This window comes from Pezoporus flaviventris, unplaced genomic scaffold (genome assembly GCF_033815535.1).
Source record: "Pezoporus flaviventris isolate CSIRO_AGI_PZ_B2104156 unplaced genomic scaffold, CSIRO_AGI_Pfla_v1 ptg000093l, whole genome shotgun sequence".
In the NCBI taxonomy this organism is placed as follows: domain Eukaryota; kingdom Metazoa; phylum Chordata; class Aves; order Psittaciformes; family Psittacidae; genus Pezoporus; species Pezoporus flaviventris.
This window is the reverse complement of record NW_026892641.1, coordinates 1,282,432-1,302,602: the sequence shown is the minus strand read 5'-3', so window position 1 is coordinate 1,302,602 and position 20,171 is coordinate 1,282,432. Positions and strand designations below refer to the sequence as shown.

The 20,171-nt window shown below is 45.8% G+C and overlaps 1 protein-coding gene across 2 annotated transcripts in view; it reads left to right on the top strand.

The window, feature by feature from the left end:
- Positions 1-20,171, top strand: part of UBASH3B (ubiquitin associated and SH3 domain containing B) — a 61,255-nt gene that overhangs the window by 27,901 nt on the left and 13,183 nt on the right. Inside the window, exons 2-6 of one of the 2 annotated variants that reach the window (XM_061476194.1) lie at positions 14,261-14,314; positions 14,868-15,054; positions 15,501-15,699; positions 18,153-18,322; positions 19,759-19,967. In XM_061476194.1, coding sequence (XP_061332178.1) covers positions 14,261-14,314; positions 14,868-15,054; positions 15,501-15,699; positions 18,153-18,322; positions 19,759-19,967 — 819 coding nt within the window. Of the gene's footprint in view, positions 1-14,260; positions 14,319-14,867; positions 15,055-15,500; positions 15,700-18,152; positions 18,323-19,758; positions 19,968-20,171 lie in introns of both variants that reach the window. The other variant, XM_061476192.1, reaches the window with a different exon arrangement.

Sequence of the window (20,171 nt, the reverse complement as noted above, 5' to 3'; positions counted from 1 at the left end):
TGCCTGCACTGACTGTAAAGACAAGTCTAGATTGCAGGTACCTGCAGTATGAATAACTGTATTTAAAGTGAAGGATGCCACCACCACAAGATTCATTCACTTCACTGGAACAACCCACAAAGTGAGCAAATGGTGCCACCATGGCTGGTTTTCTGAAGCAAATCCCCATCAACCTTTCCTTGAGGTAAAATTCCATCCTTACACTCCTGCCATATCAGGAGATCTTTTAACTGTCCTCATTTACTGCCACAAATGAAGAGATTCAACCTGAAACTCAACTAGACAAAGGAAAGGTGGAGAAATGTAGGTATAAACCAATAAAGAGCCGCCGGAATGGGATTATATGGATTCTCCTTCCACGTTGTCTTACTGTTTCCCACTAACAGCTGGCACTCAATATAAACCAGATTACACTCCTGGCGACCCAGATGGAGTAACTGCAGATTTGCCGTGAATACAGCACAGTTTCTGGGGATTCCTGCCAACGTAACTGAGAAGAACACATCCTCTCCAGCTCCCTTCACACTGCACTGGAAGAGTAAGTGTGAAACACTTGTTTGGGAGGTGATAAAGCCCTGTGCGCACAGGTGGCTGCCTTACGCTCTCTTGGTAGATTAAAACACCCCATTTTTGGTTTAGAGAGTGCTAGATACAGAACAGCTGTAATAGGGAGAGCAATAGCCCTGCCTGAGAGATTACTTTGGGCATGCAATTTTCTCTCAGGCTTTAGTTTCTCATCAGGGTTGTGTTGCAAAAGAAGGTCTCGACTATCACAGTGAGCAAATCCTTCACCAATATCAGGGCTCCAGTTCAGTGTGAGGACAAGGGCTGGAGCTCTTTTCCTCATTCCTTTTTTAATGGGGTTTCTCATTTTCCTCCTGTGACCGGGTTTGCTGCTCCCAGGGAATGCAGTATTGAAATACTACCAGAATATGTGATCGTAATGTATGGGGATACAACAATAATCACTGATTAAAAAGGAAGAATGAAGAGTGAGAGCTGGTGGCAGGATTACTAAACGCTGATCAGTGCTGTAAGACAGCCTTTGATTTCTTTAATTAATTATACATTCCCTCATACTTTGTACTGCTGTTGATTTAATTGGACTCCTTATTTTTAGACAACTACGGCAGGAGCAAGATAGGATACAGCTTTGAGAAGCTCAGCTCTAGCCTAATTCTGCCTCACTCAATACCGCTGGGAACAAAATCAGGCTAATGCTGAGCTCTTCTGGAAACCTCATGGTCTCGATGCAGTTTAGCACCCTGCACGTTTCTCTGTCTTGCAGGTTGGAGTAATTCCTATGCAGTTTAGCCTCCACACAGGAATCTATGCACCAATGGGCTTAGCATCCGTAGGCGTCCCAAAACCTTAGTGCAGGACAGAGTAAGTGTTGAGCAGCAAAAACTGGTGCTGCTGAGGTCTATATTATACCAAGATAGTTTTCCCTGATACTCGCTTCAGCCTCACTTTGTGCAGTGTATTCACACCCGATATAGAAACCTGTCTGCAAACGTGCATTGCAGAGATAAAGCATTAAATGTTAACCTGCAGAAGGGGCAAGAAGGAAAGCACCAAGAAAGGTCTGTTTTCAGCTATGGCCTGATATCATGCGTTGCCACAGATGAGAGGGACATGGGGAGGCAGAGAAGACCAATGCATGTACATTCCCATTTCATGGAACCTCCTTACCCTTGCTTCCCAGGAGGAGCAGTGCGAGGCCAGCAGGAGCAGCCTGATCAGAGAACAGGGGAGGACCGAGGAAAGGATTCATTATCTCCTGTGCCCATAAATGCATGAAACAGCAGCCTTCAGCATGGGGAGCACAGGAACTGCAGATCTGCAGCTGGGAGGCCATTACCCTGCAGTATTTGACTTTCTCCAGGCCTCTGTAGCTGTGGGCTCCCCCAGACACGTGTGTCTTGCTGGAACACACATTCTGCTCTTTTGGCTTTCCCGGGATAGTGATTTCTGCAAAGCTTTCCCAATATATCTGCAACAGTGGCAGTGGTATTGGAATAGCTTATGCACTTTCAGATCTAAACTCTTGTACAGTCCTCATCGTGCTCGTGCTTTCACTGTCTGCACAAAAGCCCTGCCTACCACAATGAATCTACGGCAGAAAAAACGTGTAGACCATGCTGTAAGCTGCCTTTGAACCTTCATTGTCTTTGAACAACCAGCTCCAGGAATGCCAGAACTCACAAATCACGTCCTTCTGATGGCTGATGCTTTTGTCATGACTGCAGCAGTTCTTAGGGCTTGCTTCTGTGAGGATCCTCTGATGTCTAACAGCAAACAAGCTCACCTCACCAATCTTTTCCAGCTGGTGCACTCCTAAGGTTACTTATAGCTATCCAAGAGCCTATTTTTACAGAAGCTGCAATACATGAAATACCCTTGATAGCTCTACTTCTCTGTCACGCTGGGTTTAGATATACTAGTAGGTTCAGAAGTTATTGTAGGAAGTTGGAGAGGCTTGCAGACACACTCATGGATGCAGCATAGTCCTGTAAGCCTCAGCTCCTTTGAGAACCACATTAAAGAAGGGCCTGACTGCAGAGAAGAGCTTGAAAATGTGTTCCCAGGATACCCTCAACTCCTATTTTTTGCCTTAATCTGAGGGTCTCTAAACCTGTCTCCTGGTTTGGTGATGCCAAGCTTGCAACTGACTCTGGCTGCAGACTGTAGGGCAGCAGCTCAAATGGGCAGTGACTCTCTGAATGCACTGGCACGAGCTTGCCTTTTGGAAGAATGGGATTATGGACTCCAGAAGGGCTCTCCCACTTTGTACCGAACACTCACATGCACAATTTACATAGGTGCCTTGCTATTAGTCTCTAAAATTTACTGCAAACACTTATTCTTAACTGAAACCCAGCATTCTCCTTTCTTGCCCACTTTTCACAAGGCAGCTCTTAAATATTTACCGAGAAAGAAGCTCATGTCAATCTAGGTCCTCTACCATACCAAAATAGTCTTTAAAAACCAAGAGGACTCTATAACCACCCCTTATCCACAAAAAACACATGTCAGTCATTTAATATATAGCTCTTTTTTATCTCATCTCCCCAGAGCCCACGCTGATGGGGTAAGAGGGAGGGGGTCTTACTGCAAGCACAGCTATTCTTTCGCAGTATCAGTGCTGCAAGTGGGTAGCACCACTGACGTGCTGCACTTGCTAATGCTGCTGTTAGTGACAGCAAGAGCTGAAGTGGATCAGTGACACACAGCATAGGACACACTGCTTTGTCAGCGTGATGGAAAGATTATTACCGTTCCTTCTGCATTTAAGGCAAGAAATGCATTCCTTAGCATGCTGCAAGATAATCAGACACACAATACAAGGCGGGTAAGATGGGCATCAGTTGTAAAAGACTTGCATCATGAGTAATTTTAGAAGTACACCCCCACGGCAGTACTTAACACTCCAGCGCGGGGGAGAGCTACGCTATGGAAATGAGGTGATGCTAATGTGTATGTGTGTCTGTCTGTCTAACAATACCTGCCTGAAAAGATCAATCTGGATAACAAGGTCTTCAAGGCAAGCATCCAAGAGTTGGCCTCCTACACAACCCTGGCAATAGGATGAAGCATGCCTCCACATGGGAGATGCTTCTGGTAAAGTGCTAAGGCGAGGTGCTAGCTGCCTTTGGTGACTGGCAAATTATAAATCATGAGAAGAAACATTTCATGCTCAGAAAATACATCTTATCTGAGAATCCTTATGGTCAAAACTCGAACTATAGGGAAGCCCCAAATCTCCCACTATATATAGGTACTCAAGTGATCACAAAACATCATTGGGCATATTGACCAAGTGCGTGAATAGAGGAGGCAGAGGAAAAGCCAGGTTGTGCCTCTGATCTTCATGCACATCTGTAAGTATAGGCTTGAAGTTAAATATATGGATAAGTACTCTCTGGTGTAGGGATAATTACTAAAACCAGGTCTCATTAAGGCCTTCCTATTTCCTTTACGTATTCTGCAAGAATATGATCAGACACAGGAGCAAGGACTATATAGTTCGAGCTGATAGGCCATAAGAAAATCAGGAAAGTATGCAGGGAAATGTTCCCAGTTCTCATTACATTCTTAGATCATTCTTTATCTCGTCGTTTCTCAGTTTATCACAATTCTTCATTTCCTGTTCCCTTTTAGACTTCAAACATATTTGTTTTTAATGTGGCTTTTTTTAACCCTTCTATGGTTAGTATTTAAACCTTTTGGAGACTCTCGGCTAGACCTCATGCACCAATTCCAGATTACTTAACCAGACACTACAAGGGCATTTTTAGTACATAATCTGATATTAGAGTTTAAAGTCTGGCCAAGAGTTTATGGCTTCTGATTCATGTTATAACAGTGAAATAATTGTACTGTGTGTTTTTGTAGCTTCTGCTGCTTAAGGCTGGTAAAGGGCAGATAATAACGCAGCAATACTTTGTTCCGGTTTGGACATCCCACCTTGCTTTGGGTACAGGACTCTCGAAAGCATCCAGCTTTGCAACAAGTAGAAGATGCTGAGCAAAAGCTGAGCTAACCTAAAAACCTCTCCCCCAAAGTTTCAGTGACAGCTCCATTTGACTGCAGTGTTCCTGATGTCCTGCTCTGCAGGATTACTTTAAACAGCTCACCACAGCTAACAGAGACATGCATCAGCTGAGGACCACAAAGCAATCTGAAGGAGAGCAAATACAGTTACCCAAAGCTGAAATTCAGACCACAGGTTGCTAACTCCTTATTTACCCCAATGGAAACTTTGACATTAGCTTTAGCTTGCTGGCTTAACCACACACTTCAGAACCCTGGAGGCAAGAGGCTGAGACCTTTGTGTGACTTGTCACCCCAATATGGAGCTTCTAGCACCATGGCAGTCTCAACCCCAAGACTATCTGGGGGGGGGTGTGGGGTGTGTAATAGCCTTGAGTCAGTGGCAAGTGTGCCTCATCATGTGCTGCATTAACCCTCCTTTTCCTGCAGCGCTCGCCCAGGTCTCCCATACAAATATTGACACAACGTGGTCCTGTCTAGATGGCAAGAAGCAATAAGCAAGGAATACTTCTTTGAAATACTTGTGTCACTGAAAACAGCAAGCTTAACAAATTTCCTGAACAGAGCTGTCTAGTGCAGAGGGCTATTTTGAGCATCGCTTGTTGCCTTTAACCCAACTATCTCAGCACCCCACCCTTCTTCCTTCCACCTTCCTTAATTTCTTAGACTTCCTTCTTGTTGCTTTGTGTGAGTCTATTTTAAGTGTGAGATCATGGTTAGCTTCTCACTAGGCATCCACTTCCCATTTTCCAGCTCTGGGGTTTGCCTTTTCAGCAAAGTTGTGTCCATTAGTACATACAACGTGTAAGATTCCTCATGTTAAACAGACATTGCCCATAAAGAAGAGAAAATAACTACTTGAGAAGAAAATAAGGTGCAGAGAATACCAAATTAAACTTGCAGAGTCCAGCTGTCAAGACATGGGTGTCTTAACGCTTCCATCTCTGGCAAACAGATACGCAGACTAACCACAAAATACCACTGCTTTGATATTAACCATCACATCCCCTCTTGGTAGAAAGTTATTCCCTCTCATGTACTGACCAACTTTAATATTAAATGCCAGATAAGCCCATGAAGCCTTGGAGCCCACAGTGCGATTTGACTGTGATATAGTCCCTTCCCTATGGAGTGGGAAAGGGCCTGAAACAATGAATGGGTTTGGCTATGCAGGCCCTAACCTGATGCTTCACCCTCTTTGAACTTCATGGTTTCTTGTGGTCTGCATGTAAGTGGACAGTATAGTCCCAATCTCATTGCTGTCAAGTCAGAGCAGGTTCAGGCAACATTCACTCTCCCTCTGATGATGTGCATGATATAAAGACCTAGGTCTAGCCTAGAAGAAAGTTTGCATCACAAGTTTCATCACAAGATCCAAACCAAGTAGCTCAGTGCTTTGGTTTCAGTCTTTAGATGACGTTGGTCTACCTCTACCAGCTTCCTCTCTTTCGGGCTGGGAAAAGTTCCCCTTAGCTCTAAGGTTTACTCTGTCTCCAGCGAACAAGTCAACTCTCCACTGGCAGTCAAAAAAAGGAGGTAAAACCACGCGACTCCTACTAATAGGAGCCACGCACCAAAACCTCCTCGCATCGCACTGAGAATTAGTTCCAGAAAATGAGGGCCTTACAGGGCTTAGGTCTCTCGTAGAGCCCAGTGTCACCAACTTCACAGAACAGCAGCTTTCTGGCAAATTGTGCAACTGCACCACCCCCAAACTTCCTGTTTTGAAACCCTGAGAAGCTGGAAAATGTTAACACCGGCACTTTAAAGTGCAGTTGTGGCTTTTTTTTTACTGCCCTTCTTCCCAAAGATCTACATGATACTAAAAGATTCTACATACAGAGGTAAACTGAGGCTGCCTTAAGGTACCAGGGGCAGAAAAGCACATGCTTATCTCTCCAGGATGCCCCAAGCCAGGCAGAGCATCCATAGCAAACCCAAACCCTCTTCCATGACCTATCCCTCCACCTCCCATCTCACTCTCTCTGAACTAGGGTGTGCTCCATCGCTGTGCCTATCGCTAAGTGTTCAACAGCAGGTCCTGGTGCTACCAAGCTGGGCACTGCAGGTACCTGCTGATGCCAAAGACGAGCTGTGCTACTGGGCATAAGAGGCAAGGTGGCAGATGGAGAGGCAGGTGCTCATCAAGTGGCAGCGAGACAACTGGGATTCACGTGTCGAGCAGCACTCACCGGGCACCACGTGCCATCAGCAGCCACCTGGCCCAGCTTCCTGCTCTGGCAAGATGTGGGGCAGATCATGATGGGGGAAAGAGGCCCCAGTGATACAAGGACCTTCATACAGACAACAGAGAAGCAGGAAATCTCTGTTCTATCCCAGCTCCTTGCTGTATAGGATGAAGAGCAATTAGGAAGAAGAAAGGATGGGATTTGTCTCAAAAGCTGCAAGGGAACTTATTTATTTCCAATCAGCATGACAACTGCTTCCTTTTCTGGCTATCACTGAAACTCCAGATGGTACATTTGAGCATACTTCAACCTCTAACTTGGCTCTTTGCAAAGACATTGTCTTCCTGGTTAGCTAAACATGTATTAATAGTATTGGGATGAAAGCTCCTGCTCTCCTGCATTGCGCTATTTGAATAATGAAATCTTGGTCATTCTGCAGCATTCTGGCTAATGTTAAAATTAGGCATTTGAAGGGGACAAGACTCTGTTGAATGTGCTCCAGTTATAACCACCTTCTATTTGAATTTGATTATCTCTAGTTGACTATTCTGCTAATATTCAGCATCCTGCAAACCCTTTAACAGCAGCAATTACCTGCCACCCTTTTCCAGTGATTGCTGTGCCTCAAAGTTTGAACCTTTGTGAATCAGCCAGCTGAGGTGCTGCCAGCTCTTAATGATTTTATTAGGGAATTGTGAGTCATCATTTTCTTCAATCTCCAGCTTCAGGACTTGTGTTATTTCCAGACTGCTGCTTTTTTGTTTGAGCACTTCTAGATTCACACATAAGGAGAAAAGCTTAAGGAAGGGAAGTAGGAAGTCAGTAGTACGCATAACTAATAGCAAGTTTCTGCATCTGAAACTGAAGGGCAGAATAAAAGGAGAGGGGAATTTTGATGGTGTGTGACCAATTCAAATCAGCCGGAATACCTGCGCCTCGTTCCTCCTCCATCACACGGGGACCTGGCGGAGTGGCTGGCAACTGCAAGCTCAAGACTTTGACATCTAAGCCCATGCCTCATAAAAAGCTGTACTGTTATTGTTCTAGAGAAAACAATATCCTGTTTCCTTTAAAAACTCTGTATCTCTTTAAAAATGGTAAATGGCTGCTGCATTCCTGCCTTTATCCTGGACTTTTATGAGTCTGTACTTCCCTCTTCTTTTGCTTTAACATGCAGAGGATTAGGTGAATGCCTTAGTGCACATGTTCTAAAGAAGGGGGGGAAAATCTGCCTTCGGAATCTTACATAACTTTATTAAACCAAAACAAAACATAAAAGAGACACGCCCAAACCCTCACTCTTTGCACTTAAAAATCATCATCATGTGGCCAGGCTGCAGTTTGCCAGTTGGACCGGCCTCAAAAAAGAACGAGCATTTTAAGTTATGGAAACCAGAAATACATAGCAGCGCATCTCCCAAACTTACTGCTGATGGTGCTTCCCATTTCTCTCTTTCCTATTACCAGCGCTTGGTATTCAGTAGCTGAGAGTAAGCAGTCACCCCGAGGGAAGGAGGAGGAAGAGAACTTCCGAGCCCCTATCATTCAGTCAGGCATCTTCTATAAACATTTATGTGACCTACAGGATATAGCACAGTTTGAAGTCTTGCAGTCTCCGTAGCCACTGTGCAGCCAGGCAGTTCCCTGTATATCCCTGAAAGTTCCTGTATATCAAGCAAGACCTGGGTCTGAACATAGCTGCGATCTGCTTATAGCATTCACTGACCTAAATTGGGGATGTTGTACTGAACGGCATGTTCCTCAGGAGATCTCTGTGTATAGCAATGAACTCGCGTTGCGTGGAGGATGTGACTGCAATTAGAGTCACTCAGTTAAACGTGAGGAGGACTTTATGTCCGCCATCAAGCATAGGAACCAACCATACGCTAAGGTAATGCTTGAAGGATTGAGCCAAAGCTCAGTGAAGGGAAGGAAAAGTAATTCTTCAGCCATGCACTTGTGGCAGCGTCTTTTCTGTCTCGCAAAAACACCCCAGGTTGCTTTTGTTATTCATTAACAAACTGCAGAAAGGAAACCTACACAACCCCCTGCCCTAAACAGGAACTTGATCCGTAGTGCTATCTTCCTGTCCTGCCCCTATTTATAGAAGTAAGGTCACCCAAATAAGAACAGAAACGATATCATATGATTCTGGGTGACCAATTGAATTTGGCATGTTTAGAGTTCAGAGGAACACAAGTGAATAACCCGCATCAAAAACCAGTTGGAAAGAACACCTCACTGTGGCCATTTACGCGCGTAGAACACACTATTTGTGGGACACAAGGTCAGTTATCTGGAATTTGGGTATCTTTTCCTACATCAAATAATTAAATTAGATGAACAGGAATTTTGCTTGCAAAATTGGTCTTCAATGTGCAATTGTTTATTGAAAGCCCAAAATAGACACCTTTCCACTATTGTACTGCAAAGGGTATCAACTGCAAAAACTAAGGAATCTGTAAAGGTCATTTGATGGGCAAGTGACCACTGGAAGCACATACATTTGGAATCCCACACATTTGGAAACACATCCCACGTAAAGCTGGGATTTTTATTGTTTGTAAAGTATTTCTATCTGCTTCCCTATACATATCTCTATTTTAATATGTTTCCATAAAGACATATTTTATACATGCATACAGGCAAAAATAAAGGTGCCTAGCTTATAATCCTAAGAAAAACGTCCTATTTGGCAGCATTCTTCTTGCAAACTCATTTGGCATAAATATGATCCATAATTCCTATCTTATCATGTCAGGCAGCCCTTCGAACTGAACCCAGCGATGAGGGGAGCCAAATACTTCCATCATGTTTAATGCAGTTCCCCAAAAAAAACTTTATTTACACAGCTAAATATTTTATGGGCCAGAGATTCAGAGTTACTTGAAATGATGAATTCATCCCTCCGAGGGGTTTTGTTCACGGATAAGAAGTTTGCCTAAGCTTGGGGCACATAGTGAAGGGAAGATTTAGTCACTCCCTTTCTTCTACAGGCTGCCTCCATCCTTCCATTGCTCATTCACAAATCCCTCGGTGCCTCTGTAGGCAGACAACTCGTAGGTGGATCTGAGGTGGAGGCTGCCGTTAGTGTTTTCTACTGCCTCTGTGAGCAGCAACAAGCAGCAGAGCAAGCTCCCTTACAACAGAGACAGGTCAGCTCTGCCTACAGCAGGGTTTGGATCTCTGCTTATTATAGCAAAGGGAGAGCCAGTGGAAACTGGGAAATTCAGTCCTAAGCAGCAGCCAGAGGGGCCAATTTTATATGAATTAGACATTGCTTCTGGAGAACAAACAAGCTGTCTGCACTCGAGGGTACAGACCAGCGCTGTGACTCAGCCTTGGTGTATTTGAACATGTGAGGAGGAGGCTGCTGCAGTGGTCTCTGTTCTGTATGTGCCTGAAGGGCCAGCTCCAGGCTTGAACATCTCCATGCCTGCATCTGTAATGGAGGCTCAGGACCCTGTACAGCCACACTGCACAAGCTCACTCATCTTCCCCATCCACAGCACCTTCCACACAGCTCATCTCTCCTGTGGGCATCAACACCCCAAACTTTGCATACCTTTTTAGTGAGAAAGTATAATGCAGGAGCACATAAAGAAATACCTCAGAATAGCTCACCACTGTCCTTTACTCTTTTGCTGTTTGCATTAACTTTCCACATGGCAGTTCATTACCCACGCACTACAGCACCACTGGCAGCCATAAACCCCCTCCTTTCCTAAGCTGGACTAGAATAAGAAAGCAGAGCACTCGCAGAGGAAGGCTTTCTATGTGGTGCTTCTGAGACTGAAGGTTCTCTTTATGGTCAATGCATCATTCCCCATTACAGTAATTTCCTCTGAAGTAAATGGGATTTTGCCATTATACTTTATGTTTATTGATACCTATTTCCTAGCTGAATTGACATAACCCTGTTGGCTCTTTCTTTCCTACCCTGAAAATGCAGGAAGCCCAAAATCCTTTGACAGTAATGAGTTAAGTTCTGTAGCATACAGAGCTGTGTGCTTTTCTATTAAGCAGGCTGGGGTTAAAATGGGCACCATTTACACACTAATATGTATGCCAGGGCAGCAGTGCCTTTCCGCTGTAATGTTTCAGGCTACGGGGTCAACCGTTTAGCTGGGACACTTCCTGGCAGTATATAGGTACTGTTTAACCAGTGATTCAGTGGGGGGAAGGCTTTCCTTGGGAATTGACATTGAAGAATGGGAAGGTTGAGGCTGAAGAACCAAAAGCATCTGATTCTTTGTGGTGGCTAAAATACCTGCAGTGGTTTTGGAAGACACCGGTGTTAGGATCTTCTTTCCCTTTCTCTAAACTCTCCATCTCCAGACCTGCACATGGACTCAGCGTCTCCCTTGATGCCTGTTCAAAACTGCTATTACGTGTTGCTGTGCATTGTTGAATGATTTCTCTGTACTTCATCTCAGAGGCAGCAGAACTTAAGAGACAGAGGAACTGGGTGGTTAGAGGGACAAGTAATGCTGCACAAAGCTCTTCACCTCGTATCTGAATCCAGCTGCAATTTTTCATAGCCAAAAATGGTTGCTGTACAACATCAGTTTGATAGATTATGAAAAATAACTTAGATTCTGGTTTATTTTTCCCTTTCCTGGTGCATCTGCATCCCAAAACCACTTCTTACCACCAGCTACAATACCACAGCCAATGCTTGCTATCCAGCACGATTAAATCTGAGCACCTCAGCCATAGCTAGTCACCTAATTAAGTGACCTGATTTTCTCAGGGGCAGAATATGACTTCCAGCTCCCACTGCACTCAGCAATTGTGAAAATCAGGCCACTTCTGTAAGTGGCCAAACGTAGCTGTGATTAGTTTTGAGCACTCAACATTCACAGGGTTCTTCTTGACAGGGCCTAGGAGCTGGAGCATCTGAGGATGGGTCCTCCCCATGTTCTGCCTGGTGGCTACAGAGGAGGACATTAGGGAGGGATGGAATACATGCCCTGTTCCATGACTAACCAGAGGCTATCAGTCATCATCACCATTCCCAGCACTAAATTAATAAGAAACAAATAACAGTCTCTCAGCTTCGGGTCCCATGATAAAAATATACTCCGGCTTTTGTTTGTTTAATGCAGTATTTCCTCCTTGCACTGAAAACTAAATTGAAAAGGGAGTTTATTGTCCCCATGGAAGAGATAGGCACCTTTTGAAATCAAGCAAACGTGTGTGGGGCCCAGCCTCATGTTTCCTAACACCCTTTGGGGTCCCAGGAGCACACAGGCTGCAGAGAAAGAGCTGCAGTTGATTCCAGCAGAGCTCTATTGTGCTGCTTGTTCCAAGGAAACATCAATTCATTAAGCAAACAAGTCAACGGGGTGGGTGGCAGAACCGTCTGTCCTATTCGATTGTGCATGACTCCTTCAGAGATCTGCTCTGGGGTCTGGAGACAGTAAATAAGGAGAGAGGCAGCTTGTCTGCCCTCACGTTGCAGCAGGAGAAACTGCTCATTTCAACGGCAGAGCTTTACTGAGAGGGTGTTTTAAACGCACTGCCTCAGACAGATGTACTTCAAGAAGGATGGTCAGGAGAGTCATGTTTTAGTTGTACTTTAAAGGGCATAAACAACCCAGGCAAAAGGGGATGTGAATGAGCAAAGGCAACGTAACAGGAGTGGACAATGAAACCAGGGTAGGGAAGATCCACAGCCAGCCATTGCTCTGCTCAAGGAGCAGCCTCAGTGAGAGGTTCCCAGCCTGTGCAACGGGAGAGCTTTTTGCTCTTCGCTCTTCACTACTTTTCAAAGCAAAGCAGAGGCTGTTTTGCATAATGCATCTAAGCCAGACTAGGGAAAGGTCAGCGAGATAGAACAGGCCAAACTACGATGCTGACCGCACAAGATACATCCTTCCAGAAGGCAGGTGCTGGAACAAGCACACTGCTGAGCTCAAATGAATGCTGGCAGATAAGGGCAGAAAAATGCTTCAGGAGGAAGTATTTTCATAATCACACATTTGCAACACAGCCCTTTTTTGCAGCATTATCTTTCTGCCTTCCTCTTACTCTCAAAATGAACAAAAATATGTATATTCAAGGGGTGGGGAAGCCAAGGGCAGAGCTGAAACACAGCTGAGTCAACAACATATGTCTACGAGCTGGTGGGTAACACTGAGTATTCCTGCATGGTTATCAGAGTGCTTTCGAAGCCATCACTGCACACAGAAAGGGTGACACAAGCACAACGAACATCCTACACAGTACTATGGGCACAAATAGGCAATGCTGCAGGGTCCTGGGTGCCCTAATCCTAGGGCCATGTGTTGGACCCTGGAGTCCTGACCCCTTTCCCTCACTTGGACACACTTCCTATAACCAACCAGCAGCATCATCTTGCAGCAAATAACACAGGGTGCGTAGAACATCGATCTTATCCCTTTGGTCAGACATGTTCACCCTAACTTAAAGATGTCAGCAGGTCTTCCACACTGTTATCGAGCTGTAACATACCATATTTAGTAAGATTAGGTTACAAGTTGAGGCCGGATGGTGTAAACTGGCAGCTCTCCTGTCCTCAGTTAGATTTGCTGTTGCTAACATCAGGCAGCTCTGAGACACAGTGTATAAGCCACAGAGCAAAAGGAAGGCAGCTTCTTCAGCCAAATTAGCAACAGAAGAATACAACTGGTTGTATTCTAGCACTTGCTTGAAAGCCCTCCTGCCCTTCAACCCTTAAGTAGGAAGCTCTGAAATTGCCTCCTGACACCCAACCGAGGGCATGACTTCTGCCCCATGACCCTAATGTTTCTATCCTTTTCTGCCTCCTTCATTCATAAGTTGTGCTAAATATTTATGCCATTTGGATTCTGGGTGAATTCCATTTTGGCAATCTCTAGCGTTACAAAGCTGAGCTGAGCCACAGCTGCATTTCAATGCTGATGTCAAGCCTTTGGAAAACACTATTCCATAGCTACAAGTTAAACAGCACGGAGCAGGTTTGTTCTGCAACTGGAAAACTTGCTGAGCAGAAGACTTGGGTCTTCTCAGCTGGAGTGAAAAGGGATTTATGGGCATAATAAAGGGAAATAAGCAAAAGAGCCCTTTCAGTGTAGGGAGCTAGGAAATTACTGTGGGTTATTCTAACCTGAAAGAAATCAGGTTTGTGCCCTCTGGTGGCAGCTGATTTTTAGCTGTCCTCAGTTCTACTGCAATGTTTGCACTTCAGACCCAAACATTTGAATTTCATGCTGAGCAAAGAGGTCATTAAACGCCAATAGTCGGTGCTTTGCCACCCAGAAATACACCAGGGCCAAGGAGGGAAAACCCAGAGGTCTCTATCTCATCCTTTGAGCGTGCTGCATGACTTTGCCCCTTGACAGATAGCACATCTGTTATCCCCAGGGCTGAGAGAATCAGTCCTGGAAAGCATGTGCCACAGGTTCCTAAACACATCCTTCCCCAGCAAGGACCCGGGTTCCAGCAGCAGATGTGCCTACAGCCGTATAACCCAGCCCCACTGAAACACCCTTCTTCTTTTGCTCTCTCTCCAGACAAAAAGCACTGGCATCGACAGGCGGAAGAAGCGTTCAAGCAGCTTGCGACTGGTTGGTATGAAGTAGTAAACGTTAAAGAGAGCCAAAGAAATCAGTGAATTTCATGTTTAAGGTTTTAGCCCTAAGAATGTGGAATGTTTAAACAGGGGCGCTAGAGAAAGGAGTGAGACATTAAGTGCTATAAATAAGCAATCCAGAAACAAGCCTTGTTTGAGAGTGTGATCTCGAGTAATAGCAAGAAAAGTGAGGGAAAGGAACCACTACTCTCTGTACTCTAGCACCTAAATAGGAAACTGAGAGCTGCCTTTTCAAAGATGTTGAGCAATTTCTAGTGCTCTCCTCCCTGTGTTTTAGACACTGAAAGGCAGAAGCAGTGACCCAGGTTAGATCTTCAGAGCCTCAGTCTGAAAGTAAAAACCTATTTTCTGTATTACTTAGCAGTGGTAATAGGCTGCAAGTGAGGCAGTGCACCTCTCTGCCTGACCTGCTGGAGCTGATTTATCCCATCAGGGGAGAACAGATGGAATTGAGGACATGGGAAGCTGGTTTTGCTGGGGGAAAAAAGAGTCTTTATCTATCAATCTAACACTTTTCTCCCTCTCAGGCTGTTTTCCCATGTGGGTGACCCATTCCTCGACGACACCCTGCCCCGGGAGTACGTCCTCTACCTGCGCCCCACCGGCCCCCTGGCTCAGAAGCTGTCTGAGTTCTGGCAGCAGTCAAAGCAGATCTGTGGGAAGAACAAAGCTCACAACATTTTCCCACATATCACCCTTTGCCAGTTCTTTATGGTAAACCAGAGCTCCTCTTTCCGTTGCCTTTATGCATGCATTCATGAGCAGCCCTTGCCAGGCTCAGGCTGCATTCAGTCAGAGGGGTTTGTGCTCAGGAGCTGGGGGGGTTGTTACCAGAGCTGGTGATGCCTGGGCTTGCTGGGGAGGTAATTGGCTTTTAAAAGGGTTGTTTTCAGGGAAGAGCAGCAGCAGAAGAGCAGATTTTCATCATCTCCAGTGATCGCTAACGTGCGAGTAGATGCGGTGAGGTTAGGGAAGTTATCTGGGGAGAGCTGATCCTGCTTTGATTACAAGGGAGGGGCAAAGGATTTCTAAACATGCCTTTTTCTATGACCCTGTGGTTTTTCCTCGCTGCATTACAGCAGGGGTAGACCATCCACACCCACTCAAGCCTTTCCCCTCCCCTGAGTGCACTACAGAGCTTGTCCTGCTTCCTTTGGCAGTGTGAGGACAGCAAGGTCGATGCTCTCACAGAAGCTCTGCAGGCCACCGTGATGCGATGGAAATGCAAATTCCCTGCCCCTCTGCCTTTGGAGCTCTACACATCCTCAAACTTCATCGGGCTTTTTGTCAAAGAAGAAAGCGCGGAGGTGCTCAAGAAGTTTGCTGCAGACTTCGCTGCAGAGGCTGCTTCTAAAGCAGGTGAGTGACTACGTGGTGGCTACAAAGAGCTCACTCACAGCTTGGTCAAGGACTGGGCATTTTCAGTTTTGATGGTGTGAAGAAACAAAGCTCCTGAAGCCTGAGCTGATGTTTCCAAGTGGCCTGAAGGCTGAGCCCCAGAGGAACACCCCACCCCGTGCTTTGGGTTTCAGTGCTTTTTCGGTTGAAAGATCACCTCACACTTAGTCTCAAGTGTTATCTCCTGAAAGGGAAGTTGACATTTGGTGGTTCCTTAACCTTTCAGATAGATGCTTTGTCTGCAAGGCTGAGCATTTCCTGCACCACTCAAGCCTCAAGCCTCTGCCACAGAACTTTCCTCAGCCATGTAAAGCCTCTGTTTGTTGGTTCACTGCGTGTCTGAGATGTAAAGGGAAGACCCCAGTGGCCCTTTTCAAATCCCAATAGTAACAACTCTGGCTCCATCACCTCATCCTCTACTACTTCTAGAGGGGGGAACCCATCAGGAGCTGGGAGGAGGGAAATAACCAGAGCACCCTGTGTTCTAATGGCCTCCACTGCTGAACAGGCTCTCTGGGTGTCCTCCGATTGCCTCCAGACTTGGAAGTCACAACTGTACTGAAGCACTGTAAGAGCTCCCTGACTAATCCTCCCACCTTCCATCGCTGTAGTGCTCAGCCTGGACTAGTCACAACACAACCAGTTTAGTCCTTCATTACCACAGGCTTATCCTGGAGTTTAAGTGCATCAAGATATGGCAACTTCCGAGTCCCTGTCATGCTTCCATGCTCGACAGGCAGCCCATAACACCATGCAAACATCTGCAAGTCCCTGCCTCTGGTTCAGAGGAAGAGAAACAGACATGTCATAGGTTCACCACACATCTGAAATGCAGTGCTTTCACCTGACAGTGACCAAGAAGTTATTTTTCCCTTTAGAAGAGGGAGAAAAGAGCTGTTACCTAGCAGCCTTCAGTATCTGAAGGAGGCCTATAGGGATGCTGGGGAGGGACTCTTCGTTAGGGACTGTAGTGACAGGACAAGGGGTAACAGGTTAAAACTTAAACAGGGGAAGTTTAGGTTGGATATAAGGAGGAAGTTCTTTCCTGTGAGGGTGGTGAGGCACTGGAATGGGTTGCCCAGGGAGGTTGGGGATGCTCCATCCCTGGCAGTGTTCAAGGCCAGGTTGGATGAAGCCTTGGGTGAGATGGTTTAGTGTGAGGTGTCCCTGCCCATGGCAGGGGGGGCTTGGAACTGGATGATCTTAAGGTCCTTTCCAACCCTAACTATTCTATGATTCTAAATGCACATTTGGAAAGGCAGCAACAGGCACAGAGACATCAGGCGGCTCCAAGGACTGCTGCAGCCGTATGAGAGGGGTACAAGTGTTCCCCTCCAAACCAGCACAGTCAGAAGAGGTAGTTCTTTCCACAACAACACTGACCCAGGAGAAGGAAGCATCAGTGGCTTCCATCATGTGTCTGCCCCTGCAATTGCTCCAATTCAGACCAAATTGGTTCTTTCATAGGGGAAGCCGATTGCTGCATTGCAGTCCACAGCTTGGTCAGGTTATCACATTAAAGTCTCCGGGGCTTTTTCAAAGATCCAGAGCATATTTTTTCCTGCTGATCAAAATAAAAGAGATGGATGAGCTCACACAGCTACCCCTGGCTGGCAGTTGGAGCCAAGCCTCTGAATAGCTGCAATTTTGACTGAATAATCAGTCAAATTTAATTGCAATTTTTGGTTGAATAAGCAAGAATTAATTACATGCAAACAATGCATCCCATGATTTCCACACTGACTGGAGGAGTGCCAGTGTTTCACATCCTTTCACCTTTTTGCTTTCTAGAATCGTTTCCTAATACAGGTTCTTTTTCTGCAGGATCATTACCATATCAATGTCTGTTTCCACAGTTCTGGAATACCTCACCCTCAGTGGGTAAACTGGCAATCCAGTTAATGCCCAGGGAAAAGATGTAATCAACTTGCAACTGTAAATGCCATGGATTTATAATTGTAACCATAGAAAAAAAAGGAGGGAGAGTAAAAATCAGGCTTCTTCTGGGAAGGTGCTAATGGCAAAGCTGACACCTTTCCTTGGAAAAGCGTTTTTCTTGGCAGAAGACCCCCATGGGTTCAAAATGACAATAACTGTTATCACACCATCCAAGCCCTTGCTTTCTGAATGCAAATGACAGTTAGGCAACAATGCCTCTTCTACCACCCAGCTGTGACTCAGGCCTGAATCAGCCCCCAAATGTCTCATGATGTGATCCAAGGTGCAACACGTCTGGGGAGCTCACATTTGACTTCCCCAAAACCTTTTCAGCAGCAGCCCTACAATTTGTTCCACTTGAGCTATCTTTTAAGAGTTGGGCTCCCAGCCCTTGTTCAGAGGCAATAGACACCCTTACACCTTCCAAAAGCTGCTCATCTCCACAGCACTTGTTAACTGGCATCTCCTTGTTGCAGACGTCCATGTGGAGCCCCACAAGAAGCAGCTCCACGTGACGCTGGCCTATCACTTCCAGACCAGCCACCTGCCCACGTTGGAGAAGCTAGCGCAGAACATCGACGTCAAGCTGGGTTGTGACTGGCTCGCCGCGATATTCTCTCGAGACATACGCTTCGTTAACCACGAGGTAAATCACTGGGGCTCGTTTCAGTCCCCCCACAAAAGCACCCGGCAGAGTTGAGGCTTTTTTTAGCTGCGTTCGCAGCCAAAAAGGGCTCACAAGCTGCAGGCTGAATGAGGACCCCCATGCACAAGTATGCAGCGCAGACTAGATAGACATTAAGGAGTTGCCTGTCCCACAAGGACACCCAGGACATAGATCTCCCACATCCTACTAGTCATCTTAGACCATCTTGCCTTTTCTTTTGCTGTTTATCCATTCTGTCTAGACTTGCTGTTTCACCCACCTCCTTTCCTGCTTCTTGCAGGAGCAATGTCCTGCTGGATTAATAAACTCTAACAGCGGCTGTCCTGTGAGCTCAGTGTAAGCTGGTCTGATCTCTCAAGAATCAGGCTGGTATCTTAAACTGACCACTACCTGTTTCTCCTGTACAGACTTGACATTATCACTAATCACAGCATTTAGTTTCATCACCTTTATCCTCATGGCCGTATACTTCAATTACTCAGATGTATTTTGTAACTGCAGCATCCAAGTGTCTTAATATAGTTATCTTAATAATGTTTTCCAACAAAATATGCATTATTTCCATTTTGTAAATTGGGATCTTAGGCATAGAGAAACCACACCTGAGATTCATCTCCCCTCCCTGTGAATATCCCCACATCAGACCTTTAAGTCTGAGGCTCCCTTTGCACTGAGGCTCTATGCAGAGAAACAGGCACCTCCAGAAAGTGAATCATCTGACCCATCTAAGGTGTCTATCTCAGGATGAGATGAATCAGCTTCTGGAGGACGGAACGTCCAGAAGGTGCCTGCTGAGGTTCAGGCAGCTAACCAGACTCTTAAGGTTGGGGTGATTAATCCCACCAAAGCACATTGTCCACAATCAGACAAACAAGCAGATGCCAAAGCTTCTGGAGAGCTGAAGTCTTTCATAAACAGTGCTCTGACCCAGCCTGTGCTTCCTATGCCTGACAGCCTGCTTTCCTATCCGAAGTGCCATCTTGTCCTTTAGAAGCTGCAAGTAGTCAACACTATCACTAATTGCAAAGGGAGTTACTGATGAAAACCAGCTCGTGTCTCTGCATATCTAACTTCAGGCAGCCATGTGTGGAAGTTCTGGCCTTGCTCTATCAGGTGACAGTGACTAGTTTCCATCCTCCTTTGAGGATGCCACAAATAGTCTAGGGGAGGACTGGTGGGCGAATGGGCTGACACCATCAGGAGATCAGAGGCGCTCAGCAGATATGGATTTTCTCAGAGTGAGGCTGTTGCAGAAGTCAGGCTTGGCCAGGGACAAAGCAATGCATTACCAGGAGAACTCTTCACACCTTGCTAAGGTTAAGCATCCAGTCTAGGAGTGCTCCTGCCCCATTCAGCTAAAGGTTCTCTTCCATTAACAATCCTTTCATTCATTTCTGCTTCTGTTTCTCCCCCAGACTCTGCAAGTGATCTACCCTTACACCCCGCAGAACGATGATGAACTGGAGCTGGTCCCAGGGGATTTTATTTTCATGTCCCCAGTGGAACAAACCAGTACAAGTGAGGGCTGGATTTATGGCATTTCCCTTGCAACTGGCTGCTCTGGGCTACTGCCTGAAAACTACATCACGAAGGCGGATGAATGTGGGACCTGGGTGTTTCATGGGTAGGTAAAGCTGCTCAGTCCTGTTTCCATTGCTATGAAAATGAAATCACAGCAGCTGTGATTTCACCTGAGTAAGTGAAGAGGCTGAGGAGGTCACTTGGGGAAACAAACTGGCACGCAAAGCCCCATCTCATAAGCAAAGGAAGAGCAGATGCTATCCCTGTGCATGGGATTAGAGGACAATGTGATTTATTTAGCTAAGAT